General features: G+C 50.9%; 7 protein-coding genes across 7 annotated transcripts; 5 read left to right on the forward strand and 2 right to left on the reverse strand.

Annotated features, from left to right (window-relative positions):
* Nucleotides 1–480: 480 nt before the first annotated feature.
* Nucleotides 481–1,221, forward strand: AKAW2_70206S (putative secondary metabolism biosynthetic enzyme; the record flags this gene model as incomplete). Its single annotated transcript, XM_041682761.1, has 1 exon — nt 481–1,221. One exon carries the CDS (start codon nt 481–483, stop codon nt 1,219–1,221), a length of 741 nt encoding a protein of 246 aa, XP_041547090.1.
* Nucleotides 1,222–1,661: 440 nt separating this feature from the next.
* AKAW2_70207S (uncharacterized protein) lies at nt 1,662–2,198 on the forward strand (the record flags this gene model as incomplete). The annotated part of the gene is made up of 1 exon (XM_041682762.1): nt 1,662–2,198. The coding sequence occupies one exon, from the start codon at nt 1,662–1,664 to the stop codon at nt 2,196–2,198; it is 537 nt and encodes a 178-aa protein (XP_041547091.1).
* A 68-nt stretch (nt 2,199–2,266) lies between these two features.
* On the forward strand, nt 2,267–3,327 carry AKAW2_70208S (uncharacterized protein; the record flags this gene model as incomplete). The annotated part of the gene is made up of 4 exons (XM_041682763.1): nt 2,267–2,352; nt 2,426–2,511; nt 2,579–2,691; nt 2,845–3,327. 4 exons carry the CDS (start codon nt 2,267–2,269, stop codon nt 3,325–3,327), a joined length of 768 nt encoding a protein of 255 aa, XP_041547092.1.
* Nucleotides 3,328–3,546: 219 nt separating this feature from the next.
* Nucleotides 3,547–5,007, reverse strand: AKAW2_70209A (uncharacterized protein; the record flags this gene model as incomplete). Its single annotated transcript, XM_041682764.1, has 6 exons — nt 3,547–3,587; nt 3,664–4,255; nt 4,323–4,358; nt 4,470–4,617; nt 4,703–4,788; nt 4,849–5,007. 6 exons carry the CDS (start codon nt 5,005–5,007, stop codon nt 3,547–3,549), a joined length of 1,062 nt encoding a protein of 353 aa, XP_041547093.1.
* A 581-nt stretch (nt 5,008–5,588) lies between these two features.
* On the forward strand, nt 5,589–7,437 carry AKAW2_70210S (cytochrome P450; the record flags this gene model as incomplete). Its single annotated transcript, XM_041682765.1, has 5 exons — nt 5,589–5,690; nt 5,769–6,257; nt 6,343–6,957; nt 7,033–7,199; nt 7,266–7,437. 5 exons carry the CDS (start codon nt 5,589–5,591, stop codon nt 7,435–7,437), a joined length of 1,545 nt encoding a protein of 514 aa, XP_041547094.1.
* A 756-nt stretch (nt 7,438–8,193) lies between these two features.
* On the forward strand, nt 8,194–9,504 carry AKAW2_70211S (uncharacterized protein; the record flags this gene model as incomplete). The annotated part of the gene is made up of 3 exons (XM_041682767.1): nt 8,194–8,243; nt 8,305–8,880; nt 8,940–9,504. The coding sequence occupies 3 exons, from the start codon at nt 8,194–8,196 to the stop codon at nt 9,502–9,504; spliced, it is 1,191 nt and encodes a 396-aa protein (XP_041547095.1).
* Nucleotides 9,505–10,069: 565 nt separating this feature from the next.
* On the reverse strand, nt 10,070–11,077 carry AKAW2_70212A (uncharacterized protein; the record flags this gene model as incomplete). Its single annotated transcript, XM_041682768.1, has 3 exons — nt 10,070–10,631; nt 10,717–10,965; nt 11,040–11,077. The coding sequence occupies 3 exons, from the start codon at nt 11,075–11,077 to the stop codon at nt 10,070–10,072; spliced, it is 849 nt and encodes a 282-aa protein (XP_041547096.1).
* Between the last annotated feature and the right edge of the window lie 1,912 nt (nt 11,078–12,989).

A 12,989-nucleotide genomic window follows, 5' to 3' on the forward strand; every position in this document is an offset into this window, starting at 1 on the left:
GCTTTTATCATCAATAAGCTTTTTTGTTAAATAAAGCAAGTGGGCCGGTGGATCAGAAACCTACAATAATAGGAATATTGACAGTAAGCGCTAACCTCAGTATTTGTCCTAATTGGATGTTTGAAGCTGACGTTGCCCGCGGGGGTTCGGGAACGGAGTCAGGCAATCGGGGCATTGGATTATGGGGGGCCTTGATTACATCTTCTTTGTATTGATGTGATGTTTGATAGTAAAGTACCGGGTTTTAACTGTGTGTAGCTCGTCGTTAATGCCGATAGCTCCGTCCTCGCCGACGCCCTTTTTCGCCTTCCCCGAGTCGTTGGAATTTGCTTGCCCTATCAGCCCCCCCTTGAAGGACCCTTCCCCTCCTTCTCCTCTTCCACATTCTTTCTCAAATCAATGAATGGCTTCCCCGCCTTTCCTGCCCTCAAAAGACTGTCTCACATTGCCTCAACCCTTTCTTCATCTAGGCTGCACAAAATGGCTTCTCCTGACAGCACAATCGTCCTTATCACCGGCGCCAACCAGGGGCTCGGCTTCGAGGTCGCCAAAAAGCTGGCTACCGACCACCCGGGCTACCACGTGCTCATGGGCTACCGCGATGCCGCCAAGGGTGAAGAAGCTATTGCCAAGCTCAAAAGCCAAGGATTGACCGTCGACGGGGTGATCATCGACGTGACCGATGACACCTCCATTCAGTCGGCTGCCAAACAGGTGGCAGACCAGTTCGGTCGATTGGACGTCCTCATCAACAACGCCGGTGTTATCACCGAGGGCCGCTTGCCCGAAGGCACCTCCCTTCGCCAAACCTGGCAAGCGGGCTTTGACATCAATACCACGGGCCAAGTCGTCACTACGGAAGCCTTTATCCCTCTGCTGGAGAAGGCCGCTGTGCCGCGGATTGTCTTTGTATCCTCAGCTTTGGGGTCGTGCACCGGTCGGTTGGACCCCAAGGATCAATTTGCTTCCTTTCAATTCCCTGCCTACCGCAGCTCCAAGGCGGCGCTAAATATGATCGCCTGCCATTACGCCAATCTTTATGGGCCCAAGGGATGGAAAGTCAACGCGAGCGACCCGGGATTCTGCGCCACCAACTTCAACCGTTTCCGCGGCTGGGGCACCCCGGAGAGTGGTGCACTGCAGACGGTTCACCTCGCGACTTTGGATAAGGATGGACCAAATGGTACCTTTAGCAACACAGATGGGCCACTGGGATGGTAGTGTCGCTGTATATTGGTGGGACTATCATTGTTGGGCATCCTAACGGATTGGATACGATAGCTACAGCTGAAAGGACCTAGATTGTACTCCGTGTAACTAAAACCGTAGCCAACGACGGGTAGCCTGCTCATATAATAGTATTGATAGATTCCCAGAGAATTGTCACTAAAACAGTACAACAACACGACTACGTAACTGCATGAGAGGTAAAATCCCTGCTGTTGCTTTCGCCGAACTTGCCGTCTCCATCCGACCCCCTTCGGCCATTACCACTTCGACAATATCCCGAATGCGCAATATGCCCATCACCCATTCAGACAAGCAACAGAAGTATCTATAATACACCCATTACTCCCCGAACAGTAGTCGACATTCCCCCATCCACATTCCTGCCTTCGAATCCAACAGTCTCCCCATCAGAAGAAGTCTACTCATCCACAATGACCACCCCAGCGCCAACCCTCCTCTCCCTGGCCACGACCATCAACACCCTCACCCAAGCCATCATCATTAAACTCACCATGCACAATGTCCCCGAACCCACCTTTACCAGCTCCACGGACCACCCTCTCTGGCAAGACCCCACGCTAGACCTCAACACCACCAAAGCCCGACTTGTGGATGCGGCCACCAGCCTCACCCGCCTTGTTGCAGGACCTCTAACCTTCCACCGCGAGGTTTTCGGCAGTCACTTCGACCTGGCCGCGCTGCAAGTCATGCTTGAGCACAGGGTGTATGACCAGATTCCGCTCGGCGGCGGTTGCATGACACTGTCAGAGCTCGGCGAGCGCGTGGGACTGGATCCAGCCAAGTTGGCGCGGATGCTACGGTTGCTGGCGACGCTGAATATCGCGGAGGAGGTCGAGGATGGGGTGTTTCGCCATACTGCCTTTTCGGAGGTGTTGGTCCGGGATCGCGAGTTGCGGGCACAGGTGGAGATGCAGTATGTCTCCCTCCCCCACTTCTCTCTAGAGTGAACTCCTTCGTAAAGAGATCGTTTTCCGCTTTATTACTGATATTAAGGCGGGATGGTAGATTGGATGAGATGCACAAAGCGAGCGTCGAGACAGCAAATTACTTCAAGGAGTATCCGGCGGCCGAAGAGAGTCATCTGTCGCCGTTCAAATATCGGTAGGGCACGCACCACTCCAAAATTTAAACATGGATTTCAAAGCCACAACCAAACTGATGATATTACATACAGCTGGGGCACCCCTTTCTACGAGTGGTATGAGAAGAACCCGGAAAAGGGGGTTCGATTCGCCCTCGCTCAGGAGGGGATTGCCAAGTGTACGTACCGCGGCCACCCATACAATGCTTCATTGTCTTTTAGACACTTCTGAAATTGCCTTTTTAGTGGATCGATCCTCTGCCGCCCTCGTTGAATGGATCAAATCCAGTGGCCACCCCGAAGGCCGACTCATTGACGTGGGCGGGGGCAGCGGCCATGTCGCCCTCGAACTCGCCAAGGTATGATCTTGATCTCTCCAGTTGTGTCTCTATCTTCTCCCCCATTCATACTCTTTCTTTCTCCCTCTCTCTTTCTCCCTCTCTCTTTCTCCCTCTTTCTCCCTCTCTCTCCCTCTCTCCGCCCACCAAACCAAACACTGAATATCCAAACAGCAATTCCCAACATGGTCCTTCACAGTCCAAGACATCTCGGAAACCATGTTTTCAGAAAACTCCCAATGCGCCGACCCGAGTCTGCTCTCTCGTGTCGAATTCAGCCAGCACGACTTCTTCCAACCACAGCCGGTCGTCCCGGAGGACGTGAAGGCATGGTACATCCGCTCGTGTTTGCATAATTGGGGCGACGACGACTGCGTACGCGTGCTGCGGCAGTTCGCACCAGCGCTGGAGGCGCGCCCAGAGTGCTCGGTGCTGATCAATGAGAGTATTGTGCCGGCTCGGGGTACGGTGCCGCTGCGCGAGGAACATCTCGTTCGTCAGGTGGATGTGGCGATGATGGTGATTGCGAACAGTAAGCAGCGAAGTGAGCAGGATTTCCGGGATTTGATCGTGAAGGCGGATCGGCGATATGAGGTGGTGAGGATTATTCGGTTGCCGGGGACGATGGGGGTGATTGAGTTCAAGTTGAGGAAGTAGGGTTTTGGAAATACCGTAGGAGAGAAGATATGGTAGGTTGAATTTGATGAGTACTTGGTCTGTTTATTTGATTGATTCTTTGTCGTATTATAGTCAACAAGCATGGGATCTTATTTCAGAGCTACTGAAAATAAAGAAAGAAGGAAAAGCCCCTACTACATACACCAACGATCTACCACTCTCTGTTTTATTCGCATACCTTAACACCTCCCCCCAAACTTAGAAAATCGCCATCGCATTCGCCTGCGAACTAACCCCACCTACACCCATTAGATTAGTTAGCAAACACACCCTGCATCCAATACAGCAAAATCAGCGATGCGCTAACCTACTCACCTTCGACATTGGCCGGCGCACTCGTCATGAAGAAAGTCCACCTACCTAACTGGCGACACAACGCAGCCACGCGCTCCAGATCCCACATTTCCCCAATCGGCATCCCCCACAATGCCAACACGTACTCATGCAGAAAATACTCTTCTTGGGGTGGCCAGCGCTCGAACGCCGGCGCATCCCCTCCCACCGCCGCGAAGTAGCAATCATGCAGCCAGTCCAGTATCGCCGCCTCCTGCTTGAGCCCCGCATACGCAGTTTTCTCGTTCTGAAGGATATCGGCCCTATTCTCTGGAGACATCTGATTATACCTGGCCACGAACCCCGAGCGGATCATCAGGATCGTGCCCACGGGGATATCCCCGCCTTGGGAGACGGGTAGGATGTTGATCCCCTGGCTGTGGCCGCAGGCCTGGAGGTCGGTGAAGGAAATGGCGCTGCCTTGGTAGGGGTCGTAGGTGAGGCCATGGGTCTGGGCGTAGGTGTAGAAGTCTAGGAGGAGGCAGCGGCCAGCGATGCCGCCGTGGGTGGCGGACCAGTGGTGGATGCTGTTGTTGAGGGTTGGGGTCGAGCCTGTGATGTCGGTGGCTGTGGCCTATTTTTGTAATTTGCTTAGTGAATTGGTTTGATTGATTGGGTGCGGTTGGACATGATGTACGTACACTGTTATAGAACAGTCCCGAGGAAAGGTGTGAAAACTAGTAGTTATGTTAGAATACTGAGTGATGGGGTCTTCACGAAAGGAATAGAATGGGATGAAATAAAGCTTGAACTACTACAGTACTGCTACAGAAGGGATTCTCACTTACATGCCGGAATCCATCCCACTGCGTGCTGCTCTGTGTGTTCAATGACTCGTACAGATCATCGTAGATGAGGTTTTCTTGTAAGGGCTTGATCTTGTGCACAAAGCCTGCACGACCGAATGCAGGGGGGTTGGGTACACCTAGGGGAAGACTATAGGAGCCCAGGTATAATAAATAAGTACCTGTCAATGAACTGGGATGAGCGGTTATGGGGGGAGGTATGCAATATCACCCACTCTAGCCGGATCATTTGGCCAGTCTTGATCTCTGAAGAGGCCGCATCTTTGACACGTGTGGTTGTCAACAAGTTTAACCGTCCGATCTGGGAATAAATTAGTTCCAATTATCCAAGATATAACGTGGACTGAAGGAAGTATCCTACCTGATCATTCTCTCCCCATACCCACGCAGCATCTTTGGGAGCACCAGGTATATGGGGCAGGTCCTTTCTGGAGGGGAAGATTGAGCAATTGGGATCCCAGGGAATTCGATCTGCTGACTGGACTGCACCATCTTGATCTTGATACTGGGAGAAGGACATATTGACTTCGGAGCGCGATCGGACTGAATAAATCCATTCCGTCTTGGGATGATGGATCCTTACTTGTTCGTTATATAGTTTAACTTGATTCGGCGGTGCTTTAGGGTCACCGGTAACTACTCAAGCTCCCAGTTCGGGATTACTGAATGTATACTAGTTTGATTATGTCCATGAAAGCCCGGGGCCACAGGAAGTGAATACATATACCACGCCAGAACTTGCTTTTCCTTCTACCTTTTCATGACTGTGTCATTCATTTCATCCCTGCTTATCATTTATCAGGTCAAGGTAACACAACCAGGGCGCTCTATTACCGTATTGGGATGGCCCGATGCTGGCTAACCCTTTCGGAGAGGCTCCGCGGCTAGACCGAATGCAGAATGCCCGGCCATGAAGGCCTCAATATTATGCTTATTTCAGTTGGGAAATCATGGTATAGACATGAATAGAATCAAATTTCCTATTTGAGAGAGTGATACATCCGCCCCATCCTTTCCTTTTGTGGACTCATTGCTACTAGCTAATACGCTGGATCCTGCCACAAAACCTGTCGGGGCAAGTCACAGCCTTGGGGAGGCACCATGGCTGTCTCCAGCTTGCATGGGTTGTATATGCTAGGAAGTCATGTCGCTGCATCATTGTGGTCCAACCCCCTATACGCGATTAGCCCAGTTCTCATCGCGGTATGTAGTACTGCACTTCCATCCTGGTCTCTCACCTACACCATGTCTAATCAATCCCCACTAAACGCTACCATCCAGCTCCCCACCTATTTCACTGCCCTCGCTCTATACAACCTCTACTTCCACCCGCTCTCCAACTACCCAGGCCCTAAATACGCCGCTGTCTTCCCCCTCTGGTATGCCTACGCTCTCCTCCGCGGTAACTTCCACGAGGACATGCGCCACCTCCATGCCCATTACGGCTCCGTCGTACGCTATGCCCCCAACGAACTCTCCTACACTGACCCGCGTGCCTGGACGTCCATCTACAGCGGGCGTCCCACTGGCACTGAATTCCCCGAACTGGGAAAAGACCCCACTTTCTATGCGGGCTTTGCTTCAGGCAACAAGAGCATCACCACCGCAGGCTTCCACGACCACAACCGCTTCCGAAAGAAGCTGGCCCCCGCGTTTGCAGAAAAGTCAATCCGCGAGCAAGAACCCATCATCAAGGGGTATGTGGACTTGTTCGTGCAGCAGTTGGGGCAGCGCGCGGGCGAAGTGGTGGACATGAGCGCTTGGTTCAATGTGAGTTTCCGCGCAGCAGCGGAAAAACGAATAAAACCCCCTCTTGTTACTTGTTCTCTATCATGTTAATCAGTTAAGGAAACAGTTCTGCACCTTCGACATCATCGGTGACCTAGGCTTCGGTGAGCCCTTCGGTTGTCTCAAACGAGGCGCGTATGACGACTGGGTGCGCTTAATCTTCCTCGCTCTCAAAACGAGCATGCTCATACAGATCAGCGCGCGGTTCCCAGGTTTGCAGTCCCTTCTGCTGTGGTATCTGCTGCCGGCGGAGCTGGCGCGCAAGCGACTGGCGCATATCGCCAAGACGACCGAGAAGGTGATGCGCCGACTGGGCAGAGAGACGGATCGCAAGGACTTCATGCAGTATTTGTCGACGGGAACGCCGGAGCTATCATTTGACGAGCTAGCAAATAATTCGTCCACGTTGATTGTAGCGGGGAGTGAGACGAGTGCGACCTCGTTGGCGGCAGTGACGTTCTACTTGCTGAAGAATCCGGAGAAGATGCGCAAGCTGAGGAAAGAGATTGAGACAGCCTTCAGCATGGAGGAGGAGATCACAATCCAGTCCGTGGCAGGCTTGAAGTACCTGACTGCGTGTTTGGAGGAGGGATGGAGATTGTATCCGCCAATTCCCTCGGGGTTACCACGACAGGTGCCTGGGGAGGGGTTTGAAATTGCTGGGAGATGGGTTCCAGGCGGGGTGCGTCTTGAATATAGTCCATTCTGCTTTTGATTATTGAAGATGAGAGCTGCGCACTGACTGAAGACCAACTAGGCCGTCGTATCCGTTCATAGCTGGGCGACGTCGAGGTCCCCCAAGAACTTTCGCAACCCGGACGAATTTATTCCGGAAAGATGGTTGGGCGATCCAGCATACAAGGACGATAACTTGCAGTCAGTCCAGGTGTTCCATGTTGGACCTCGGAATTGCATTGGAAAGAGGTATACTTTCCCTTGTGTTCATAGCTGATTGTATGGCTAGGTCGTCGACTGACAACGCTTATTTAGTCTGGCGTATGCCGAAATGCGTCTGATTCTTGCTCGTCTACTGTTTCGGTTTGATCTGCAGCTCATGCCACATAGCTCCAACTGGGCGGAGCAGATGTCGTACATGGTCTGGGAACGAGGGCCATTGGATGTCCGCGTGACAGAGAGGAGGACTGCTTCGGATATATTGTAGAGTAGGGAGTGCTATGTATAGAATGAAAGGTTCTCATCAGGTAAACTCATTCCACTCCCTAAGGTTGGAGAATACACGTCATTGATTGTTTTAGAAACGGTAGGCGAGGTTTCATATTAGTAGGCGTTTGCTCCTGTAGCTTGAATCTCAGCCCATCTTCTTCTGCTTCTTCCGACGCCCAATAGGGTTCATACTAGTCTATCATGTTGGCGGTTTCCGAGTCGCAGTATAAGCCGGTCAATTACGACACCCTGTTGGACGATTGCGTCTAGGGTCTGATCAAGACCGCATTGCTTCAGCCCAAGCCCGAGATCGTCAACACCTACGTGGGGCGCTTCGACCACAGTTTCTACAAGTACATATATCAGAAGGATGTCGGACTTCGAAATAACTTGGCCCCAAATCACGTGAGGCAAAAAGAATGTCGTATCCCAGCAAAAATACTAGTGTCATTTAATGACTACTGTGTATTGAAACACACCACCATTTACAAAGCGACTAAGATAAGAGCAGCAAAACCAACTGCAAGAAGAATGAAATTTGAAGTTGCCAGTATTACAATTTTGATTGAGCTCGTCTGAGTAATTTACTACGTCTTGGTGGTATCGATGACACCCCGCACACAAACACTTCCATATAAGGACGTCTGTTCCCCGTAACCTAAGTCCACTGACAATCATCTTCTATACACTCCATTTCTTATCCCGACGCGATTTGCTTATAGCTTTAAATTACTCAACCAAGATATCCGTTACCATGAACGACCCCCTGAAACCGTATCTTAAATTCTCCGATGCGGACCGACAGTGTGTATCCCTCGTATTATTACAGCCCATCAGAAAGATACTGACATAAGGGATCGGAAAGTCCACATACTCCAGCGCTGGAGGTAACACTAACTGCACCCAGAAACTTCTATACTGAAAGCCCGAATTTGAATCTCGTTACAGTGACTATCACGCGATCCAAGGAGCACCAGGAACCCAAGCCATGCTACTTCTACTGGTCCCCAAGCACCGATGAAGGATTCAGGGTCTTTCGTGACTCGTCCAGTGAGGGCCTAATGGAGGTGGAGGTGCAGTCAGGTTGCTCCTCACCAATAACGCGGCAATCAAACCCTCTTCACCTCTGGTACTTGGGTGCGGATGATGAAGCCGTGTCGTGGGATATCCCTCTTGGGGAGAATCTATGTCGATCCGTTATAAAAAGTGAATGGATCAAATACGAGCTCTTCTGGCCCGGAGGTGAGGTGCATTTTTGGGATTGGGGATCGAAGGATACAAATATAGAAACGTTGAAAATCACGGAGCTGGAGGCCAAATCGACCCCGATGACACTGCCTGGAGGCGCACGATGCTCCTTCAGTTTAATCGAAGGTAGTGAGCCGCCGCCGCCACCAAGGCCATTGACTCCCCCAATCATCGAATTAGATCCCAATACTCTGTGAGTACCTCTTCTCCGCCCATTTATCCGCTGATATTAGGACGCTAACAACTGCTAAGCTCCCCAGGCGTGCCGATATTCAGCCTCGAGATTGAAGGCCCGCCGACGTGGAGAATCCAAGAAAGGTGGCCGTTGACCTGGAAGCTTACCTACCACGGGGTATCAGGAGACGAGACCCCTCGACCGATTACTTTCTCAGTGGGCGACTTGTATGATTGGGAGGTATCTTGTTTCTATCGGCGTAGCCAGGATACTGGAGAGTGGGAGTCCTGGCGCGGCGATGGCGTATGTGGATACGGTTTGTTTGAGGATGAAGAGGTTCCACGAACAGTAGGTACAAGCGACGGTTTTATGTCTCTACAGCCCAACGAGACCTGGACTGAAGTACAAAGGCTTGACACTATGGTTGATCTACCAGAGGATGCTCGCGATGGAGAGGTCATGCGACACCGATTCAAGGGATGCAAGTGGACTTGGTGGGATTGGGGAACAAAGGAGGATCATATGGACACTATTGTAATGGTAGTTGGATTCGGGGTGATCACTAAGCCAGCTGACAATGACGGACGGCCGGAGGTGGTGGTGCCGGCTTCGAATATGGTGGAGTTTACAGCTGTGAACTAGAAGTTAAGACAATTGATTGTTCGATCAATGACTTAGCGTCGGGTATGATATAGCCATGGTACCCCCTTCGAGTCACTAATAGTACTAGCCGGTAGAAGGAGAAGCTCCCTTCTCTAGCTATTCGGATTTGATGTCTATATAGAATTACCTAACGATTGAGTCGGAATGGTAGCATAATTCCTAGTATTATTACTACCCGACTTAGTCTATATCATTCCTGCTACTTGAACATACTAGTGTATATTCTAACTCTATCATAGCTTCAATATAAAAGAGCTATCACTAGCCTTGACTAGCCTTAACTACAGCGTCAAGATTCTGACATGCTTACGAGCTAGATAGAAATACAGGGGTATCTGTGCTATGAGATCATATTGTCTATTTTCGTTTTCCATTCAAATCAGCGGACTGGGAACTTCTTTAGTTGTAATGGGAATTAAGTGTACATCATGTGGTCCGATGCCTACCAGCAGCTGACCAACTCAGCCATTGACTAAGAGAGACACCAAAAAACAAGGCCTTGGGAGCGGTGAATAACTGACAATGTACACATCAACCGGCTCAATCATCTCCCATTAGCCAGCAACGGCTCAGTCTCCCCATCCTCAGCCAAGTGCCAGTGCTTCCTGTTCCTACACGCCAACCACAACAGAATCCCCTGAACCAGTGCAAAGACCGCAGAGTCCACAGCCACCCAACCGACCAACATATACCAATTAAACAGCGCAAACCACGATGATAGAATATCCCACTCAGGACCGAGATATATGATCCGGAACGGCCAAGTCAGCGCAAGAACTGAGAATACTCCTGTCTGTAGTGCGAGTCCTCGAAGACTCAAAACTCGTGGCGGCGACACTCCTTTCCGCAGTTTCGGTGTCTGGCAGAATAGGGCGCTGAATGCGAGGATTGTCGTGACGGGGTTGACAAATATGACATGAACGCTACTCATCATCACAAAGAGCACCTCGTCCTCGAAGCTTGAGTCTTCTTTCGTCATATCTGTTGTAACGGCTATGCATACTGCTGGGAGGACGGCTAGGAGGAGGAAGATGATGTACCACAAGGCAGCGTAGAGCTTCTGGCGGAAGGATGAGTTGGAGGGATATGCTAGGGTTAGTGTGAATCTTTGGAGGTGGAGTTAGTATATATGAGCATTCTTTTGGTTGTTTACCTACTAAATGTGGGGATAGATGTAAATGTTAAACTCACGTGAGGCCAGAGAGTAGCCAGACCACCGTTATTTGAATGAAGTTCAACCAGTCTCTCAAGGATCCGCGATTCTCCACGAAGACATTGGGATCTGGGTTATTAATGCATATAAATGCAAGGAGAAACTGTTCTGTCGCACATATGAGACTGAAGAGTAGATAGCAAAGAGAAAGACCGGAGCTATTCTTGGTTTTCCAGAGGAGCTGCAGCTGGGGTATGTATGAGTAGATGCTGAGACCCAGTAGGAGGCTATTTGGATGAAGTCAGTGTCAGGCCTGTACAATGGGAACTATCATAAGCAGTGCTATTTCGAAATTACGCACATCCGGAACCAGGAAGGAAGGAGTGTTCCGTCGATCATCGCGCTTTAACCTCAAAAATTGTAGTATGGATGGCCAGTGGGGTGCTGGAGAAACCCAGAGGGGAGATCAACTACTACTACAAAATTATAATTATAGAATTTGGGAAGGGTGGCAGATTGGGAGCAGCTTCGATCGCAGTAAACACGGCGGAATTGCATTTGCCCGCCGTACACAGGATTTCATTGCTTCTTATCAATTTAGCCTCGTGCACGATCTTTAGTGGGACCCTGTCAAGAGAGGAACCACCAGTTGCTACTACTAGGGCGCTCGGGCCTAAGAACGGGGAACCGCCGGCTGTGGCAGTGCACGAGACGAGACCATCACTACTATCTTCTTTGTACTCAGGGCACAAACTAATTACACTCAGGCTCGGTGTACCTCGGTTTATCTCAGCAAGGTGCAAACATGCTATGAGACAAGCCCTGGGGTTGAAACAGTCGGTCTTGCATGGGCGGTACTAGGCTGCATGCATGTCAGACCGAGGGGTAGATTAAAAAGAAAAAGAAAAGAGGAATAAGAAGTGGAAGGAGAAGAAGTAAAATAATGGCGGTTGTGGTTGGTAAGCACAATGGAGGAAGAAAGCCGACCGCGGCAGACTGACAGAGAGACAGCCTACAAAGTAGAGCTGCTGGATTAGGCGGGGATTGACCATTCGGTGGTTGCCGCTAATTGTAGGCGAGACGGACGGGCCGTGGGGTCCAAAACAGTTATAACGGCGGTACTACCGGGACCAGCCTAGTCAGTAACCAAATCAGTTAGCAGGTAGTCGGATCTTTACCTAACCACTAACTACATGTCAGCGAGGAGTAAAGACCGACAGTAGGGGGGGAGAGACTCCTACCAGAAATGGTGCCTGGAAAACAGACTGGGATGATGAGAGACATGGCGGGGTAACGAGCTGACTAGTGAATAACAATTAGTTATTAGGAGTGACTAGAAGATAGTAGATACTAGATACAGCTGTTAGTACGAGGTTCTAGTTTAGCTTAGGCTATTTGGCCCCCTCGTTGTGCCGCTCATCCTCTCAGGCACACCGTAAGCATTCTATGCATCCCAAGTCGGTCATTATCCCCATGCATCTAACCTGCCAGGATCATTGGACGAAGCAATAATAAAGTCATGCTTCGTGAAACATGCCCTGAAGCTTCCCTACGCAACGGAGTCAAGCGAAGGAGCCCTAAAGCGAGCCAGATCCCTCCCACTGCAATGATGGGGAGGAGAAGAACCAGGGACAGCAACTAGTCGCTCCGTCTAGTTGCAGCCTGGGGCCGGTACCTTACTGCTTTGGTCGCTCTCTCCACCCGCAATCCCTGTTCCCCGTCTCCATCCGTCTCCATCTCCTGCCAGGAATGATCTTCTCCGTTTCCACTCTTGCGCACACACTGCCTACCATCCCTCCTTCTCTGCTGTGCTTCTGTCACATTCGATCCAGCCCGGACCATCGCCCATCAAAGTCCCAATGGGTCCCCCCCAAAGCTATGACGGTTCCCACACTAGCCTCTCCAATAACATTCCCTCATTCTTTCAACTGTCGTTGGTTCTCCGATGGCTAACACCACCAATGCCTTACTAGCAAGGGTTTACTTCTTAACTTATCATCAACCAACGAGGCTGGGGCGTCTGCAACCCCTCCCGTGTCCATGAGCGGGCCGGATGACTGGGTGACGGGCTGCTAGCAAATCAGCAAACCGTGTAAGACAGACACGCAGCCTCGCATAAGCTGGCCACAAAAAATTCGAGGAGGGCTGCAGGTCACCGACATAAGGCATTTTCGTCCTAGTACGGCATGGTTGCTTTCCCCCCCCCCAATCAGTCGGGGTCACCTGGCAGCAGGCGGGCACGGCGCCTCAACCTGCTTTCTTCCTTCTCCTCTTACTCTGAAACAACTTCTTCTTTGTCGCTGCGGCTCTC

Source organism: Aspergillus luchuensis, chromosome 7, assembly GCF_016861625.1.
Source record: "Aspergillus luchuensis IFO 4308 DNA, chromosome 7, nearly complete sequence".
NCBI classification, from domain to species: domain Eukaryota; kingdom Fungi; phylum Ascomycota; class Eurotiomycetes; order Eurotiales; family Aspergillaceae; genus Aspergillus; species Aspergillus luchuensis.